At 43.6% G+C, this 20,863-nt stretch overlaps 1 protein-coding gene across 1 annotated transcript; it reads right to left on the bottom strand.

Annotated features, from left to right (window-relative positions):
- Positions 1 to 4,211: 4,211 nt before the first annotated feature.
- Positions 4,212 to 20,812, bottom strand: Atp6v1d (ATPase H+ transporting V1 subunit D). Its single transcript, XM_075947371.1, has 9 exons — positions 20,397 to 20,812; positions 15,159 to 15,276; positions 11,048 to 11,127; positions 9,762 to 9,829; positions 9,550 to 9,594; positions 8,192 to 8,295; positions 7,660 to 7,726; positions 6,259 to 6,337; positions 4,212 to 4,835 (listed from the first exon to the last, which is right to left on the bottom strand). The coding sequence occupies exons 1-9, from the start codon at positions 20,810 to 20,812 to the stop codon at positions 4,694 to 4,696; spliced, it is 1,119 nt and encodes a 372-aa protein (XP_075803486.1). The 3' UTR covers positions 4,212 to 4,693.
- Positions 20,813 to 20,863: the final 51 nt, after the last annotated feature.

Here is a 20,863-nt window from a genome sequence, read left to right as displayed (position 1 = left end):
TCTACACACCAATACACACAATAAACACACGCTCCTCCACCTCTACACATCTACACACAATAAACACACGCTCCTCCACCTCTACACATCTACACACAATAAACACACGCTCCTCCACCTCTACACATCTATACACAATAAACACACGCTCCTCCACCTCTACACACCAATACACAATAAACACACGCTCCTCCACCTCTACACACCAATACACACAATAAACATCCTCCTCCACCTCTACACACCAATACACACAATAAACACGCTCCTCCACCTCTACACACCAATACACAATAAACACACGCTCCTCCACCTCTACACACCTATACACACAATAAACACACGCTCCTCCACCTCTACACACCAATACACACAATAAACATGCTCCTCCACCTCTACACACCAATACACACAATAAACACGCTCCTCCACCTCTACACACCAATACACAATAAACACACGCTCCTCCACCTCTACACATCTACACACAATAAACACACGCTCCTCCACCTCTACACATCTATACACAATAAACACACGCTCCTCCACCTCTACACACCAATACACAATAAACACACGCTCCTCCACCTCTACACACCAATACACACAATAAACACACGCTCCTCCGCCTCTACACATCTATACACAATAAACACACGCTCCTCCGCCTCTACGCACCTATACACAATAAACACGCTCCTCCGCCTCTACACATCTATACACAATAAACACACGCTCCTCCGCCTCTACACATCTATACACAATAAACACACGCTCCTCCACCTCTACACATCTATACACACAATAAACACACGCTCCTCCACCTCTACACACCTATACACAATAAACACACGCTCCTCCGCCTCTACACATCTATACACAATAAACACACGCTCCTCCGCCTCTACACACCAATACACACAATAAACACACGCTCCTCCGCCTCTACACATCTATACACACAATAAACACACGCTCCTCCACCTCTACACATCTATACACAATAAACACACGCTCCTCCACCTCTACACATCTATACACAATAAACACACGCTCCTCCACCTCTACACACCTATACACACAATAAACACGCTCCTCCACCTCTACACACCAATACACAATAAACACACGCTCCTCCACCTCTACACACCAATACACAATAAACACACGCTCCTCCACCTCTACACATCTATACACAATAAACACACGCTCCTCCATCTCTACACATCTATACACAATAAACACACGCTCCTCCGCCTCTACACACCTATACACAATAAACACACGCTCCTCCGCCTCTACACACCAATACACACAATAAACACGCTCCTCCACCTCTACACACCAATACACAATAAACACGCTCCTCCACCTCTACACACCTATACACACAATAAACACGCTCCTCCACCTCTACACACCAATACACAATAAACACACGCTCCTCCACCTCTACACACCTATACACACAATAAACACGCTCCTCCACCTCTACACACCTATACACACAATAAACACACGCTCCTCCACCTCTACACACCAATACACAATAAACACACGCTCCTCCACCTCTACACACCAATACACACAATAAACACACGCTCCTCCACCTCTACACATCTACACACAATAAACACACGCTCCTCCACCTCTACACACCTATACACAATAAACACACGCTCCTCCGCCTCTACACACCTATACACAATAAACACACGCTCCTCCACCTCTACACACCAATACACAATAAACACGCTCCTCCATCTCTACACATCTATACACAATAAACACACGCTCCTCCACCTCTACACACCAATACACAATAAACACACGCTCCTCCGCCTCTACACATCTATACACAATAAACACACGCTCCTCCGCCTCTACACACCAATACACACAATAAACACACGCTCCTCCGCCTCTACACATCTATACACACAACACACGCTCCTCCACCTCTACACACCAATACACAATAAACACACGCTCCTCCACCTCTACACACCAATACACACAATAAACACACGCTCCTCCGCCTCTACACACCAATACACACAATAAACACGCTCCTCCACCTCTACACACCAATACACAATAAACACGCTCCTCCACCTCTACACACCAATACACACAATAAACACACGCTCCTCCACCTCTACACATCTATACACAATAAACACACGCTCCTCCACCTCTACACATCTATACACAATAAACACACGCTCCTCCACCTCTACACACCAATACACACAATAAACACGCTCCTCCACCTCTACACACCAATACACACAATAAACACGCTCCTCCACCTCTACACACCAATACACAATAAACACGCTCCTCCACCTCTACACACCAATACACACAATAAACACACGCTCCTCCGCCTCTACACACCAATACACACAATAAACACACGCTCCTCCGCCTCTACACACCAATACACACAATAAACACACGCTCCTCCACCTCTACACATCTATACACAATAAACACACGCTCCTCCACCTCTACACATCTATACACAATAAACACACGCTCCTCCGCCTCTACACACCAATACACAATAAACACACGCTCCTCCACCTCAACACATCTATACACAATAAACACACGCTCCTCCACCTCTACACACCAATACACACAATAAACACGCTCCTCCACCTCTACACACCTATACACACAATAAACACACGCTCCTCCACCTCTACACATCTATACACACAATAAACACACGCTCCTCCACCTCTACACACCAATACACAATAAACACACGCTCCTCCGCCTCTACACACCTATACACAATAAACACACGCTCCTCCGCCTCTACACACCTATACACAATAAACACACGCTCCTCCGCCTCTACACATCTATACACAATAAACACACGCTCCTCCACCTCTACACATCTATACACAATAAACACACGCTCCTCCGCCTCTACACACCTATACACAATAAACACACGCTCATCCGCCTCTACACACCTATACACAATAAACACACGCTCCTCCACCTCTACACATGTATACACAATAAACACACGCTCCTCCGCCTCTACACACCTATACACAATAAACACACGCTCCTCCATCTCTACACATCTATACACACAATAAACACACGCTCCTCCGCCTCTACACATCTATACACAATAAACACACGCTCCTCCGCCTCTACACACCAATACACACAATAAACACACGCTCCTCCGCCTCTACACATCTATACACACAACACACGCTCCTCCACCTCTGCACATCTATACACAATAAACACACGCTCCTCCACCTCTACACATCTATACACAATAAACACACGCTCCTCCGCCTCTACACACCTATACACAATAAACACACGCTCCTCCGCCTCTACACACCTATACACAATAAACACACGCTCCTCCACCTCTACACACCAATACACAATAAACACACGCTCCTCCACCTCTACACACCTATACACAATAAATAAATACAGTTTTTATATAATTGAAGTTAGACTACTTGGGCTTAAATTCTGGACTCGTCATCATCATGCTCCAGCTTTTTCATTTTAAAAGCAATTACTCAAGCTCCCATGTGTCTCAATCTTTAGGCCATGGAATGAGCTAAAATACGTATTTTTGGACTGACGATGTGATTTATTGTAACTGGCAAATAGTCCTAAATGTTTACAAAATCATCTAATATCTTTAAAAGTCTACCCTGTGATAGCTATCAGATTATATTAACACTAGTGTCTCCCCTGTAACTAAGAACTATGTTGTATCCAGTAAGCCCAGAATGCCTGGAACTGGTTGCATTAAAGTCTGAGTAATGACAGACAGTCATGCCAAATCAAACAGTACTGAAAACTCAAGACACCCCCGGGTCTGCCCACTTTGTCATCTCATCTTCATAATGACAACAAACTGTTACTGCTTCTAAAACAGCAAAAAGTTATCTAGTTAGTTCAAAGTAGGAATTAGTATAGTTCTTAGATTGGGAGGGAAATATTATGAAACCTACTTAGCACTGGCAGTCACTTATTAGTACCCCAAAACGCAGTCCCTGTAGTAAATAAACCTAGCAACACACTCAGATAGGGAATAAGAAATGGCTCCTAGCTACAGGTCTTTGGTAAAAGCTATGAGTGGCAATAAGGTCACTGATCTGCACCAAGGATATAATCACTATTCTCAGTAAAAAGAAAAAGAAACAACATGTTTTTAAATCATTTTACTCTGTTCATAAGTCACATTTAAATGGGCAGAACTGCTTCCATTACAGACAGACTTATCGTGCAAAGAAAAATAGGCATAGAGCTAAGAAGACCACAGTAACACAACAGTGGCTGCGCAGCCTCAGCCAACAGTGTCAAGGTTTGCAAGTGGGTAGGAGCGAGGGCTGCTCACAGCCATTGGCCGAGACCACGAATGTTTGTTTGAACCAGTGAAGCTACTGTACAGAGGATCATGTGACACTTTCTCAGAGGAAAGTATGTAAGTTGCTGGGCAAGTTTTACAAATCTCATTCAACTGTGATAAGTGGTTGCTGAATTAGGATGCAGGAGAAATAGTCTCACGGGGCATCCTTAATCTTACAGCCAGGGGAATTCTTATGCCAAAATAAATACCCACACATACCAAACCTACACACTGAGTTAAAATGGAGTGGGTGCTGGGTCTGAGGGAGCAAAGGGGCCGTTACTCAAACAATAGGTCCTCGTCCTTCTCCTCGGCCAGCAGGTTGGCAGGCTCCATCACTTCTCCAGCTGCCCTCCGCTGCTCCAACTCCTTCTCAAATTTTTCCTTGATAATCTTTTTCTTCTCCTGTATTTTCTTTAACCTGCAAAAAGGGGACTGTCTTAATGCTCTTTCAGTGAAAAGGAACATGAATGTCTTCATTCAATAAACAATAAAAAAGGCAATAACCATGAGACCACTGGAAACATTCATCTTCTGTCATTTTTGCCATTTTAAAATGTTTGAGGGAAATATCTTTTAATATCTGATTGCAGACACCCTAGCCTACATTAAATAAAACCTAAAATCCATCCTGTAAAGGGCCAGATTCTGAGCATTCTGTTTTCAAAATTTTGGGTCACTATAACCCTGAACATGAATGATAACTACAATTCCATGTCACACTGAGCTGCTTCAAGATCTAAGACCAGCATGCTCCTCTAAACACTTCTCACCCACCCTCTTCTGCAAACTTAGAGCACGGCCCCTTTGTTTAATAGTTACTCCTACTGCTCTAGATTTCATAAACTGTGGGTGAACCTTTTTTCTCAGCACATATGGTGCTAGTTCTAGTGGTGTGATTCACTAGTTGGGAATGCCCAACTACTAGTACCTGCACATACTCAATGTGCAGTCAATTGGGTGGCTTGCTCAATTCATTTCTCATCTAAGGTTTTAGAAGGAGAGAGCAACCCCAATCACTCTTTGTGTTTTAAAGAATAATCTTACTAGTTTTTCTGAAAGGCATAAAGTTTTGGAGATGCCATGTTTGATCTATATGCAAAGCATGACACCGATCTTGGAAACATATTCATCCAACTCTGCAGTGGATATGCTAAGACCTGCAGATCTAAAACCATGTTTGTGTAGTATACCTCTTCGTGCATATCAACCCTTAGTGGCTAAGCTTTATATCTGTCCACTAAGGCAAATGTGATTAAAAACTGATAAAAGTTTAATATAAAAATTAAATATACTAAGGGAATAACAAGTCAAAAACTTTCACCTCTTTCCTTAAAGGAAACACAAGAACCACTACAAACATGACAACTGACAGCCACCAAGTGACTGGTGGCAGCTAGTGTAAGGGCGGGTGTGTTAGATGAAGTGAAGCCTCATCTGATAGCACAGCACCTCAATGGCTCATGCTACTTGGAAGAACATACAGTTGAAAACCTACATATTAGGTCTATAATTTAACATTTCTAGACTGCTGTTGACCACAGTAAACTGAAATGGAAAACCAAGATGCAGGCAGAGGGACCAGCTGTTACTATTTCTTCTTTCGGGTTTATTTTTTCAGAGTGTATATTCTGAGATAGCCCAGGCTAGCCTTAAGCTTACAGTCTTGCCTTCTGAGTTCGGGGATTATAAACAAGCACCACATGCCCAACATTTATTTCTTGTTCTCATTAACAGAATAAAATAAACTCTGATTATTCAAAAGAACATAAGTACATTAGTCATGGAGCAAACTGAGACTGTACTGTATGGAGAAAAAACAGTTAAGTGCCAGTTCAACAAACCTATAGAACTCTTCTCGCTCTCTCTCATCCAGCTCTGTGATGATATACGCAAGGGTGCGTTCAATCCGGGGAATGATAACTAGAGTTTAAAATATACATATGTGAGAACTTCAGTGCCCTCTCAGAAAATTACCAATATTCAGCTGTACAGTATTTATTTTCTAATTGTAGAAATAATGTGCACTTAATGCAGAGAACTTGGAAAACAAAAACACAAAAAATTAAAATGAGATGTAATCCAGCCAAATTAAACTATCTTGTAATTATTTTGGTATATACCTTCCAGCTATGTACAGATACCAATACTGGCCAAAACAAATCTAATGCTGATACTAAGTACACCTGAACAGGCAACAATAAGCCACAGACGTTACCTTAAATACACTAGAACACCATGGTTAAAAACCGAGAGGAGGGAATGCTGGGACCATTCTACATGTCACTCAGCTCGGCTTTACATACCATGTTCCTATTCTGTACTGTGAGCTATCTGAGGTTGAGAACTATAACATTACTCGTTTTGTTTTGATGGAAGTTCAATGAAACAAAGACTAACACTAAAATACAAGAACTGTGTTTCTGGGGTAATGGTGCAGCTCAGTGGTACAATTCTCGCCTGGCCTGTACTTGGGCACCACCACGTAATATGGCCAGACTTATTTTTAGATGAGATAATACTATCCGGGCACTGCTGCAGGAACTTCTGTGCTTCAGGCTTTGCTCCTCTCTTACCAAGGATGAATAAACATTTCTGTCATGGAAACTGAGTTGGTTCTTCAGCCAAGAAAATTGTTAAATAGTTGTATTTTTAAAATAATAGATAAAATATAGAAAATAAATGTAGCAAAATGAGACAATAGCCTAAAGGAGAGATTCGAAGATTTAATCTTCAAATTTAAATTTTTAAATCTTCAAATTTAAAAAAAAAAAAAAGCTAGGGCTGGAGAGATGGCTCAGTGGTTAAGAGCATTGCCTGCTCTCCCAAAAGTCCTGAGTTCAATTCCCGGCAACCACATGGTGGCTCACAACCATCTGTAAAGAGGTCTGGTGCCCTCTTCTGGCCTGCAGACATGCACACAGAATATAGTATACATAATAAACAAATAAATATTTTTTTAAAAAAAGCTATCATCCAATCAATGGATAGAACTTAAGAAAGCACTAGGGCTCGTGAGGCATAGAATTTCTACCTCACTAACTGCATGAGTGACCAGAGGTAGATGGCATTCTGAACCCTGCAACTCCCTCAGGATGCACCTGTGTGTGTTCATACTGGTGGGCACACGTCTCTCTCCCCTGGCAGGGGCACATCTCACCCCCCAGTCTGGATTGGGCCTGAGTCCTGGTAGCTGCCTATCAAGGGGCTGATGAACAAAGCACCTCCCAGCGGCTTTGACTCACCATGTTCGATGGCATTTACACGCCTGTTGGTTATCTTAATGGCTTCATCCAGGGTAACAAAGGAAGTCTAAAATCAAAGGACAAATTGATAGCAAGCACATGTCCATGACCAGTCATGCCTGTTCACTCGACCCCGCTCGGACTGCACGTACAGAAAACGTGGGGACCCAAAGACAACTCGCTTCTTTTCAGCCTGCCTTAGAAGCAGAAAATACCCACAAGATTTCTACAGAACAAGTGCTGCTTCCATGGAGAAGCATTCGCTCAGAACCCAGATGTGCAGAAACAGGCCACATCCATGGCCGTGTCATGGGCACTGACTCTAGTACTGCCCCTGCTGCTCTCGTCTAGCAGAGGGATCTGTGCCACTAGGCACGCGCAAAAGCCGGCGAGCAGCCGCCACCACAGCTCCCGGGGTCAGTCATTAGCTTGTGTCCCACGGCCTTATGAGCCGAGTGTGCTCCAGCACAAGCCCTGATGGTGCCCACGTGACTGTCGGAAGCCAGGCCAGAGAGGCCTCTGCGGGACGCACCTGCAGCGAAGCTAGTTCCACCAGTAATTCCACTGCTTTGGCATAATTCCTCTTCAGTTTAGCCAGCTGTTCCCCACCTCGGGCTAAACCAGTCAGTTCATAGCCTGAAAGAACCAGTCAGACAACATTTTTCGTTAGGGAGTAAATAATCCTCCATGAAATTCCCAAAAGGAAAATAATTGTGAATAATGACAAAGATGTAAAGACAATTCATTCCTATTAAATGCAAATGCCAAGCACAAAATACCCATTCCAGGCTCACACGAACAGGTGTCTACTCAACCAACATGGCACCAGTAACAGACCCTTAAGTCTAGCTTGATGAACAAATGAGTTTATTGGGCTTATGTTATAGGGCATGAATTAAGTATAAAAATGAGGTGACCCCAAATGTTGCCTCACAGGGAAGTCTAGCATGGTTAACTTCCCCGTAGCTGCACAGCTGAGCCCCCCTAGTTTTCCCTGCTTTATACACTCCAGCACCTCCAGAGGCCATGTGCAGATGGAACAGAATTCCCTCAGGGAACGACGAGAATCTCAGCTGAGGATCCCATGACCCTACCTTCTCTCCTGAAGAAGGTTAACAAGCCCATCTTAAGGGTCTCTTGCAGGTTACCACAGCTTCTCTGATTGAGACGGTAATGGCTGTATGCTTAGACAACAATGTTCTATAACATACTAAACAGCACTTGGGTTTTTATAAGGCTACTAGAGTAACCATAAGGAGAGAAGTGTGTGTGTGTGTGTGTGTGTGTGTGTGTGTGTGTGTGTTTGCTGGGTATACAATCAAAAACGAAACACGCTAGACAGCCTTTACCACCGAGTTACATAACCAGCCCTAGCGGGGAAACAGCCACTTCACAGGCGTGATAAGTTAGCTAACAGTGGTCAATGCCATTAGTGCAAGGGGCTTTCTGTACAGATTCTTCCTTTACGTGAGCCACCATTAACATTCTGCACAATTCAATGAACAAGTTCATGAAGAAAGAATATTTTTATATGGGAAAAGGTTAACTACATCACTCTGAGAAGACTAAACAGTGTTACTTATCCTCACAAATGCAGCCAGGTTAGGAAAGGAACAATTCCATAAAGCTTGGCGTGAGCTACAACCATCTAGGAAGATCCAGCCTTCAGAATGCATCACAAAATGTAAGATCTTATCAGACTTTTAAAAGACACAAACCGGAAATTATAAACAATTCAACATGCGTGCAGTTTAAGCAGAGGTCTAGTTAACACAGAGGTCTAGTTAGTGAATTGTTAATAAAAGACAAAGCCTCATCTTTTTAAATGGCAAGTGACCGCCAACTATATTTTTCAGTTAAAATTATACATCTGAAGATATCCACACTTACTGTCAGTTCCTTCATGGTAATGCTCAAACACTGGTAAAGTAACACCTGTTAAGTGAAAACAATGTATGGATTCACAAACTGGGCTTATTTCATTTTCTCCCACCCCTATGGTCTTAACATGCCATCAAGATGTTCTTATTTAGGAGAAATTAGGACACTAGCTCCAAATGTCACCATTACCCCTCCAGGGACTCTCGGGGCTGGTCAGTTACCTGCCACATTATCTTTCTTGGCACGGATCTTCACTTGTGCTTTATTTACATTTTGGATAACTGTGGTGCTGGAAAATAAGAAAGATTTGTTGAAGAAATAAATCAATAGGGGCCCACTGGATAGTTTCAGCATTGAAATCGGAGTAAGAAATCACATTATGTATTGGCAATCATCTTAATTCCAGCAAAGAAAACTCAACAGTGGCAGCAGAGGCCCTCAGAGAGTAAAGAACAAATAAGAGCTAAATCACTAGCCATAGGACAACCAAGTTTAGAGTATGTGGACGGCTTGGGTTACAGTCAGCACTGGACATGTGACTTTAGAGGGTGTGTTCCCAGCAGAAAACAGAGGAGAATGCTTTCCTTCCAGGTTTGCTGTGCAGTCGGCTAAGCCGCTATTCATAGTCTTTATCCTAACATTCTTCTGATGGTATCCAACTCACCATCTGCTACCAAAAAAAGAGTACTTCCCTATAAGCACATCAAATACACTCTACCAATGTTCCCCTTCTGCTGGGAAAGTAAAAACCCGATTATGTTATCCTACCAGCACTGGCAGATCGTAAGACCTGCCGCTCAGCTGGCCTCATGGCCCTCAGGTGTAAGCCCTTTCTGGCAGGAAAAGCTCCTACAGTAAGAAGGGCCCATGTCATGAAACAGGAAACTAAAAAGTGCAGAAAGCAACTTCCACGTCTGTCCCTAACTGGCCATGTACCCTCAGAAACACGTTCAGTCAAAATGGGAGTAACCACTTATCTCCAGATTTACTTAGAGAATCAGGAGGGAATAAATGGGCATAATCCATTTGCAAATCAGTATGTGTGCCTTGTCAAGCAATAATAACATGATAAAAGCCAAAAAGCTCTTGATTTTGAGTTAACAGATTCCATTTTCAAAAAATATACCCTAGAAACAAAAATATGTGTGCATGAAAATGCTCATAGTTCATTTCCTCATAGTTCAACAATCTAGGATTCAACTCAAAGACCTGGCCCTAGAAGAAAAGGTAATAAATGATATGACTTCTTAAGAGTGCAAACCTGGGAAACAGGAAAAAATGTTTAGGACACAATGGTAAATGAAAATGAGTTTCAAAATATCAAGTATTCTATATTTGCCACTTATAGGAAAGGAACATTTTGAAAGTAATAGGTTAAGGTTATAGTGTTAAAAATATTCCTATTACTGTATTCTTTGTCTTTAGTGTCCACATATTTTTTAATTAAAATGTTATGAAACTATGAACTTGAAAGCACTGTGGGTTTTTTCAAACACCCTGTTCTTACCTGAAATCTCCTGCTGTGAACTTGGCCTCAGCCAATGAAAAGGCAGCTTCTCTCATCACTTCACCCATCAGCATCTTAGTCTGAGAAAGAATTACCAACAACAACAAAATCATACCATAATTTAGTTCCTGAAATAGTATTTTATATAAAGTATCAGAATCAAAAACTGACTTAGTAATGAGAAAATATAAAGCTCAAGTTGTGGACAATTTTGATCATGGTCCTGACAATCTTAGAAAACCATGAGCTTTAAAATTAAAATAAACTCAGAAGGGTGGTAGTGGCACATGCTTTTAATAGAGAAGCAGAGGCAGACAGATCTCTGTGAATTCGAGGCCAACCTGGTCTACAAGTTTAGGACAGCTAGGGCTGTACAGAAACCCTGTCTCAAAAAAAAAAAAAAATTAAAATAAGCTCATAGCCAAACAGAAAACTGAATCTAGTGAGACTTGATTATTCTTGAATAAGTCCATGCTGATTTGCTCAAATTAATCTTCTAAATTCCCCTAGAGTCTAAAACTCCTTGGTATCCAGACTCCAGAGTACGGCTGAAAATGTAATGCTTGGGAATAGCCGATGATTTTTCTTTTAAGAGAAGAGAAACAGGGCCATATGGGTAGGAAATTAGCTGAATTAATTAAAAACCTGCTAAAATAAGGAAACATGTCTGGTGTGGGACAGATATTAAACAGAACAGAGGATTCAGAAACAAGCCCAGGTCTATGTGAGAATTTATTGTAATAAAAGACCATTCAACTGTACACCCATTCACAAAATGACAAACTTCTAACTTACAACATTTCTCCACCAAGACCCATCCCTAAAAAGGAGATAATACATATTCAAAAGAAGGACCCCCTCCATGTGTGTGTCAAGTGTATGCGTAGAGGGGTCCTGGTTGTCCTGCTCTATGACTCTACCTTATTTGATTGACACAGGGTCTCTTCTAATTGAATTTGGAGCCAGGCTAGCAGCCAACAAGCCCCAGCACCCCTACCCCAATTTATCCTCCCTGGAGTTACAGGCTCATGAGATCACACCCAGCTTTTTTTGTTTGTTTGTTTTTGTTTTTCGAGACAAGGGTTTCTCTGTGGCTTTGGAGCCTGTCCTGGAACTAGCTCTTGTAGACCAGACTGGCCTCAAACTCACAGAGATCTGCCTGCCTCTGCCTCCTGAGTGCTGGGATTAAAGGTGTGCGCCACCACCACCCAGTCACACCCAGCTTTTTGTGTGGTTCTAGGCATTTGAACTCAGGCCCTCTGGCCTCTGCGGGCACCTGCATTCACACACACACACACACACACACACACACACCCCTACACAGATATACACATATTTAAGACAATAAAAATAAATCTTAAAACACACAGCACTATGAGCAAGGTGTGGTGACATAATCCTGGCACCTAAGAGGTAGAGAGGAAGATAGTTTAAGATCATCCTTCATTACACGGCAACTTGAGATCTGCTCAGGTTACGTGAAACTGTTACAAGAAAACCAAAACAAAACAGAAAATTATAAACCAGGTGTGGTGTTCTGCACCTGTAGTCACAATTATTCAGATTAATTAAATCCAGAGAATTGCTTGAGCCCAACTGGACAAAAAAGTAAGACCCTCTCTCAAAACAGATAAATAGCTATAAAGCAACAAAATAGAACAATATTTTTCTAACCCTTTTAACCCCTTCTAAGCCTTATATAATTTAGACCTATAAGGAGTCCCAGGCACAGTGGTTCACACCGATTCCCAACTCTGGACGAAGGAAGCAGGAGGGCTGAAGTAATGGTCAGCCTCCAGCTGGCCGGTGAGACCCTGTCTGAAAACAGGCATGAAGAGGGGGAGAGAGAGGACTAAACTTCAAATTTAACAACATAAAAATTAAGGATTTTTAGTTGTTTTATTTATATTTTTAATTCAGGAACAGAGAGTATAGTTCAGTGGAAGAGCACTTGCCTAGCAACTGTAAGTTCATTGCTTTGAATCTAAGAGAGTCAAAAGATCTCAACTGTCCTTTAGTTTACAGATACGAAGAAAATATTTTTAGTATTTTATACATTTACCAGAATGTATGACTGTTTCCAAATGAAAAGAGAAGAAATTCACCAAGAGAATCAAATTATCAGCATACATGAAAAGTTGTACAAGTTCATACATAACTGAAAATAGCACATACTGAAGAAAACAACTTCAGCGCCACAGACGGGCAACACACACATCCTTAGTGCCCAGTGAGGAAGGAGGTAAGAAAACAAGCCCTCCTGTATAGCATTTTGTAAGAACATAAACTGGTATTAAGATCTTGGCAGTTACTTATAAAGAATTTCAATGACCACAGAAGACTGTGAAATTATTTTCTGGAACAATGTTAGCACTCACACACAGAGGAGTTACGCATGTCCTCCTCCCTAGGCACTGTTAAGACTAAACATTGGACAACATACCATTATTCCATTATCCACAAGGGAATACCATACAGGTATTATAAAAAATAAGACAGATTTATGTACTGATATAAAGTTGTTTGTGTTATGTCATGGAGTAGGGGAGTGGGGGAGCAAGTCAAAAATAGTACAACATTTAATACTATTGTTATCTTAAAAATCCACATGTATGCACATAGTACTCTGGGTACATACTTTCAGAGAGACAGCTTAGTGGGTAAAAAAGGACCTCAAGACTTGATCTTGACCCCATGTAAAAGCCAGAAGGGCTGGGCATGGTGGTGCACATCTTTAATTATAGAGCTCAGGAAGCAGAAGCAGGCAGATCTCTCTGAATTCAAGATCAGTCTGGTATACATCAAGAGTTCTAGGCCAGTCAGAATTACATAATGAGACCCTGTCTCAGAGGAGGAAAAAAAGGTGGCTCACATCTGTGATCCCAGCACTCCTATGAGACAATAGCGGAGCTAGAAGAATCATCTGGTCATCCAGTCTGGCATACATAGGTCAGCAGCAGAGACCAGGAGACATTGCCTCAACAAGGTGGAAGGGAAGAACCAACTCCTGATGCTGTCTTCTGACCTCCACACATGTGCTGTGACATGTGTGTGTGTATGCACATGTAAAATACAAAAAACAAATTCATATTTTAAAAGATTCTAAAACTAACTCAGAGAAATGAGAGATGGGATTCCTGGAGGTAAGAAAAGACCTAGCAAAAGAATCCTTAGTTTTGAGAATGATTGTGTATTGTTTCCACACTATTCTGTATAATTCACCACCATTTGCCCAAAATAACCACTCAACAAAACCTACTATGCACTGGCACTGTTTCAGGCACTGGAAATAGAAGACTGAAAAGACCATGTCCTTACTCTCTGGAAATTCAATTCTCTGTAGGAGCGAACCCATCAACCAAGAAAACATCATGGAGTAGAATGTGCTAGAATAAGAATAAAATGAGAAGTAACCCAAGCAGCCACTTCAGATTGGATGACCGGCAATGGCCTCTAGGAAGAGATCAGAATGGCCAGAGAAGACAGTCAAAAGAAGTTCTAGGAAGTAGGAAGCCAAATACAATGTCTTATGACTGTAATCCCAGCACTGAGAGACAGAGGCAGAAGAGCTGCCATGGGTTATCCTGGCCTACAGAATAAGACCCTTTCTCAATTTTAAAAGGACAAAGATAAAAGCATCTTAGTTCACAGAACAGAATGAAAAGGCCCTTGAAGGGGACATCAGGAAGAACACTCCACATGAGCTGAAGGAGGCAAGCGTGGCACATGTCAGATCAAGTGGCTCCGAGCACACGTGACGGAGTTTAGGTGTTACCATGACTTCTTTGCAACTTAAATCCTCCTGTGCACATGTGCCCGCAGTTCTCTATGACTGCACCTATTATAAAGGATTATTCTTTTTGAAAAGACAAGAATTGATTTAAATAATGTAAAGGAGAATTAGGAAGTAGATATTTCCCTCAGTGGTAAGGTGTGTATTAACATACATGAGGTCCTGTGCTCAACCCCCACCACCAGAAAGAGAGGTAGTAGAGGGAGAGAGGGAGGAAGGGACATGGAGGAAAGGAAATTTTAAGTGCCAAAAGCCATACTTGGTTTTCCTTAGACAGACATTGAATAGCTGCCCTGCTCTAAGCAAAGCTTACTCTACCTCTATTATCTTCTTCAGGATCTGTCGAAATCGAAGAGTTAAGGCATCAGATTTTTTCTTCAAGAGGTTTCGGCCTGTCTGTGCTCCTTTTAATCGGGCCTTCATGATGGTCTGAGCCCTATGAAAACAAAGCAAACACATTCATTGTCACCACTTAAAAGGCACAAGAAATACCTCCATAGCAGATTTATGTGCTATCTTCTGAGAACAAAGACGTGAATGTGCTCATTCCAATGCAAAGAACAGCTCTTCAGAGGACTCGCAGAAATTAGAAACAGCTTTCTTTAGGAAATGAGGCTTGGGAAAAACCTAAGCTTGCTTTGTTACCGCTACATTTTATGGTACATTCTACACTTTATCTACAATGATGCACTGTTTCTATTGTTCGCACGGGTTAAAGTGCTTCCCTGTCATAAACCAAGACCCTATTATCAGTTTGTATTCATTTTTAAATGTGTCCAGTAACAAAATGCATATATAAGACCCGGAAGTGGCCCACTAACCTAAAAGTGAAGCCTCCTAAGCTTATTGCATTTTTTCCTCATCAGAAATCCTAACACCAAAGTAAACTCAGTAATAGTGGAAAATGATATCGATGTTTTAGTGGTCACATGACAGATAAAATTTCATAGTGAAAAAAGGGGTTTGGGTAATATAATCTCTCAGAGGCTGCTCAGCCCAGGCACACAGCAAAATAGTATGTATTAGTGAATCTGTGGGCAAATCCTTTGATTACTAAAAACTTCCACTAGGAGGTTATGGTAATTCTACAAATGGAGAAAACCTTAGACATTAACTTTAGGAAAGTGGGGCTCAGAAAAGTAGAGCAACGTCCTGTCCCCACCGTTACTCATGAAAGAGCAAGCAGGCAGGAGTTTGAGCCAGATTTGATTCCAGTGACTTCCCAGACTTCACCAGGCCCCAGCTCCACACTGCCCCGCCCCCAAAGATGTAAAGTCGCTCTCCATCTGAAAGGCAGAGCAGTGGGCAAGCGCAGAGACCAGCCTAACCAGAGGTCTAATCCAGTGAAGCTGCTGCAGCTTCCAGTCTAAACAAGAGCCATCCACACCAATGTGTACACAGAACATTCTGCACTGTTGACACTAAATATCAGAGTTAAGATGCAAAAGATTGGATAAGGGACTGGGAAGATGAGTCAGTGTGTAAGAGCACTTGCTCTTCCAGCCCAAGGACCCGGTACCCAGGTTGACAGCCGGGCATGCCTGAATGTGCCTGTAATCCCAGCACTGGGAGACAGACAGACAGACAGACAAATCCTGAGAGCTCCCTCATCAGGAGCCTGATGTAGGAGGGTCTTTATCTATCTGTTGTTTCATTGGTTGATTAATAAAGAAAACTGCTTGGCCTGATAGGTCAGAACATAGGTAGGCGGGGAAGACAGAACAGAATGCTGGGAAGAAGGGAAGTGAGGCACATGCTATAGCTCTCCTCTCCAAGATGGACGCAGGTTAAGAATCTTCCTGGTAAGCCACCACCTCATGGTGCTACACTTATTAATAGGCAGAACGCAGACCGTGGCTACAGTAGTTCATTTCTACAGGAGTCTAGCCCAAACCACAAGCTTCCAGTGAGACTGTCTCAAGGCGAAATAGAGTAATAGAGGAAGACACCAAACATAGTGAGATTTCATTTGTTTTTTAATAAATACGGCTTGCCTGAAGTTCAGAGAGTAAAACAGTCTCACTGATCAGCCTTACGGACCAGGCAGTGTTGACACACACCTTTAATCTCAGTAGTCACACTAGTTTGCCACAGAAACCGGGCGGTAGTGATTCACGCCTTTAATCCCAGCACTAGAGAGGAGTATAAAACAGGAGGAGACAGCTCTCAGACAGTCTCATTCTGAGATTCCTGGAGGCTGCCATTTTAGACTGAGGTAGAGGTAAGAGCCAGTGGCTGGCTGTTTTGCTTTTCTGGCCTTCAGGTTGAACACCAATCTCTGTCTCTGGGTTTTTATTAATTGTGGCACACCAGACATCCTGTTCTGACCTCCACAGGCACATGCACCCACAGACAGGCATGCAACATGTATGCACACATGCACGCATGCGCGCACACACACTCACTCACACACACACACACACACACACACACACACACACATACACACACAAGGAGTGGGGAGACAAAGTTGGATAAAATTTAGGTTGCTCCTAGCACTGCAGATTCCTGCAAATTTGGAGCTCATGGATGAACTGATGGATAAACTAAAACTCTAGACGACTGAACCTCTGTGAGTAGAAGTTTTCAGTTATTGAGACTCAAGAGTGACTAGAATTGGATACGGAGTGGTGAATGTCTGTAACCTCAGCACTTGGGAGGTAGAGGCGAGAAGACTGGAAGGGGAAGGTCAGCCTGGGCTATATAATGAGTTAGAGGCCACCCTGGGACACAAGACCAGGCCTGCAATTTTTTTTTTAAAGAGAAAGAAAAAAAAGAAAAGATAGAAAAAAAGGGTGACCCGTCTGAACATTTACAAGAACCAAGAATTCACCTGACTTCTATTAACTCTAAGGTTTTGTGCCCTCCCCCTCTCAAGCTTAAGACAGCGTCTTGTGTAGCCCAGGCTGGTTTCGAACCCCTCATCCTGGCTCTTCTTCTTGAGTACTGTGCTTCAGGCGTATGCCACCACACCCAGTTTTATGTGGTACTGGTGGCTGAAAGCCCCTGTATTGTGCACTTTGGCCAAGTGCTCCACCCTATGGCTGAGCCGCATCCCTAGGCCCTCCTTTGCTTCCACCTAAATTTGTTTCCTTTTCTTGGGTGATACCTGAATGAAAGCAATATTCCACAGGACAACAGCACCAAGTGTACGCAAGTGGAGCCACAATCAGTGCTGTGTGAGCTCGACCATGGCTGTTAAACCTGCTCCTTTCTGTTTCAGAGCTGCTCAGCCTTACAAAAAAAAAAGAAAGAAAGAAAGAAACAAGAAGTTTGACCTTCAGCTAAAACAGTGACTTTGTCTCCTACTGAATCAAAGACATCTGACTGTATGACAAAGAACCTGCTGTCAAACTGTGGGAAAAACATTTACTTCCCACACCTCACTTCCCCTGGACAGGCAAGCTGAGTGTTCTCAAGTAACAGCTGCTGCCTTCACTCCCCTCCCATTCTCCTTGCCCACAGAAGTCCATTTTCACCTCCTACTCCTAAATTAAAGGCTCCAAAGTAAAGCAAAAGCACACCGGCATTGTGACTAGTGATCAAACATGGCCAGACATTACTTAAAGCAGTGAGACGACGGGGGGCGAGGCCAAGGTCAGCCCCACTCTGGTTCCTGCAGACATGCCTGGGCATCTGAAAGAGGATGAATAAGACCAAGTGGAGCCCGAAGAGTGAGAATCACTAAGGGCTGAGTCCAGCCTGCGGCTGGGTCAGCTGCGCCTGCTCGCTGACCATCATACAAGGGAGGATTCCAGCCTCAGAGACACCGTCCTTCCGGATGATTACCTTTTATAAAAGGGCTCTCAGGCCCTGACACATGTGTGAGTTATACAAAAATATATTTCCAATTGGCGGGAGAATAAAAAACCTTTTTAAATAGGTGTTCTGTAGAAGAGAGGTCTAGGATCAGGTGTTAGCTAAAAACAAGTATTGAATTCTTCTGTCAGCTTTGAGCTTTGTTTGTTCCAGGCACGCTTGTTATTTTTACTTTTGAGGCGCTGGGGGATTCGACCAGGGCCTCGTGTATGCTAGGCAAGAGCTCTGCCACTGGGCTACTATAATTGCTATGAGGGGAAGACTGGGGTCGTCCTAGCCTTATGTTTCTGGCAGCCATGTTGGAATCTGGTGTCTCTCTCAGTAAGGTTTGGCTGGGGTTATTACACGCTGAGTTTTGACATCACCTTAAGGACGTCTCAATCTTTGTCTGTGGCAGGCAGTGCATTTCTCCACGACTAGCCTGTCTGTGCAGTTAGTACAACTTCAAAGTCAGCGAGGAGAAGGTGAAAAGGGGTTTTAAAAGAATAATTAAAGCTCTCTCATTCATTCAGAACTAGACACACCATGGCAGAGATGGACATTCAGTCAGGGAGGGAAGGCTGGGGGGACGGGGCTGGAGAGACTCAGAGGTTAAGAGCACTGGCTGCTCTTCTAGAGGTCCTGGGTTCAGTTCTCAGCACCCACATGGCAGTTCACAACTGTCTGTAACTCCAGTTTCAGGGGATCTAACACTTCTACACAAATGCACATAAAAAATAAATTTAAGAGTCCTCGGGTTCTGTGAGGAGGGGAAAAAAAGATAGGATCTAGAAAACAATCCAGTAGCACACACATACCCACCCGTCCAAACACGACCTGGAGAAAAAGACCGAAATATCAGAGTAAAAACTATTTCCTTCTTCAAAGACAAGGGCACAAATAAGAACTACCTTCACTCTCCACAATGCGTATTTGAGAAAACGTAAACTTTCCTTTACAAATGTCATTTCCCCTGACAAAGATGTAGACCAAAACAGAAAGGCAGCCTGCAACTCAGCCGATCCCCCATCCCAAAGCGAGGGTTCAAGGAACATTTTGGGGGACCTCCTATGCATTAAAGATGCCTCCCTCGTCCAGGAGGTGGCCCACAGGTTAGCGGGAGAGAAAGATCCCACCGCACAAATATCCGCGTGACGTCATGAGTGGCACTACGAGGGAGAAGGAGTGCTTCAGAAGCCCAGGTATGTCGCCCCACAGCAGGTACACTGGACGGGATCCAAGATTAAACCCGACAGCTGCGTGCGGTAGGGCGACTCACTCAATGCCACTCCCGGCTTGGGAGCCGACTATATGCTCTCATCACATAACTTCGGTCAAAACCACCTTAGCTTCTCCAACTCACCCCTCAGCACTGATGAGCCCTGTAAGGCAGAGCTAGCGACGGCTCAGTTATGTAAACTGTGTGTGTGTGTGTGTGTGTGTGTGTGTGCGTGCGTGTGTGGCTCAGAGGGTGTGTGTGGGGGGGGGGGGGGAGTAAAGACCTCAGACCTCCAAAAAAGCCAGCAGGCGAAAGCCTTTTGGTTAGCACTGGAACCATCTTGCCCCGTCTGTTCTCTCAGGAGGAACAGGTAAGGGGGCCATCGGGAAGTCTCGCTCTCAATTCATGGACAGACCCCGGGGAAAGCTCAGGAGCGGCCCCAAAAACAGGGAAGCAGGCTGGCGGCCAAGGGTACGCAGGCATTCGCTCCGGGAAGGTGTTCCTGAACCTGGTGCCACTTGTCCTACTCTTTGACTTACATTCGCGAAGGGAAGATTTCAATCCGGTCTTTGCCCGACATTCTGACGGTGACAGTTCGGCTCGGGCCCTCAGCAGGGCAATCGTAACTGCAACACCTCCAGAACTGGTAACCACAGCACCTTCCTCCACCGGAGTCAGCTGATGGAGTCACTTGACCCTTTCGCGTTGCTAAGCGGCTACAAGGATACCGGTCCCCACTTCCGGTTCCTATTGCGAGAGGACAGAGAGGGAGGCGTGGGCTGGCCTTGAGGAATGCCCGGATGTGGAGGCGCGCACAGCCCGGAATTTCGGGTCGCTCCACCGCCCCTCCCGCCGGCAGGAGGCCGGTAAAGATTGCAGCATGTTCTGAGTAATGGATCCGAAGATCACGCGACCCTCCTCTTCCTCGGCTTCCCATCTTTCGCCACAGCGCCATCTCCTGGTTGACTAAAACTTAACGTAATCATTCTGGAGCAAGAAACAGGAT

Source organism: Microtus pennsylvanicus, chromosome 14, assembly GCF_037038515.1.
Source record: "Microtus pennsylvanicus isolate mMicPen1 chromosome 14, mMicPen1.hap1, whole genome shotgun sequence".
NCBI lineage: Eukaryota > Metazoa > Chordata > Mammalia > Rodentia > Cricetidae > Microtus > Microtus pennsylvanicus.
Note: the sequence above shows the minus strand (reverse complement) of the source record. Positions and strands in the feature narration are given on the sequence as shown.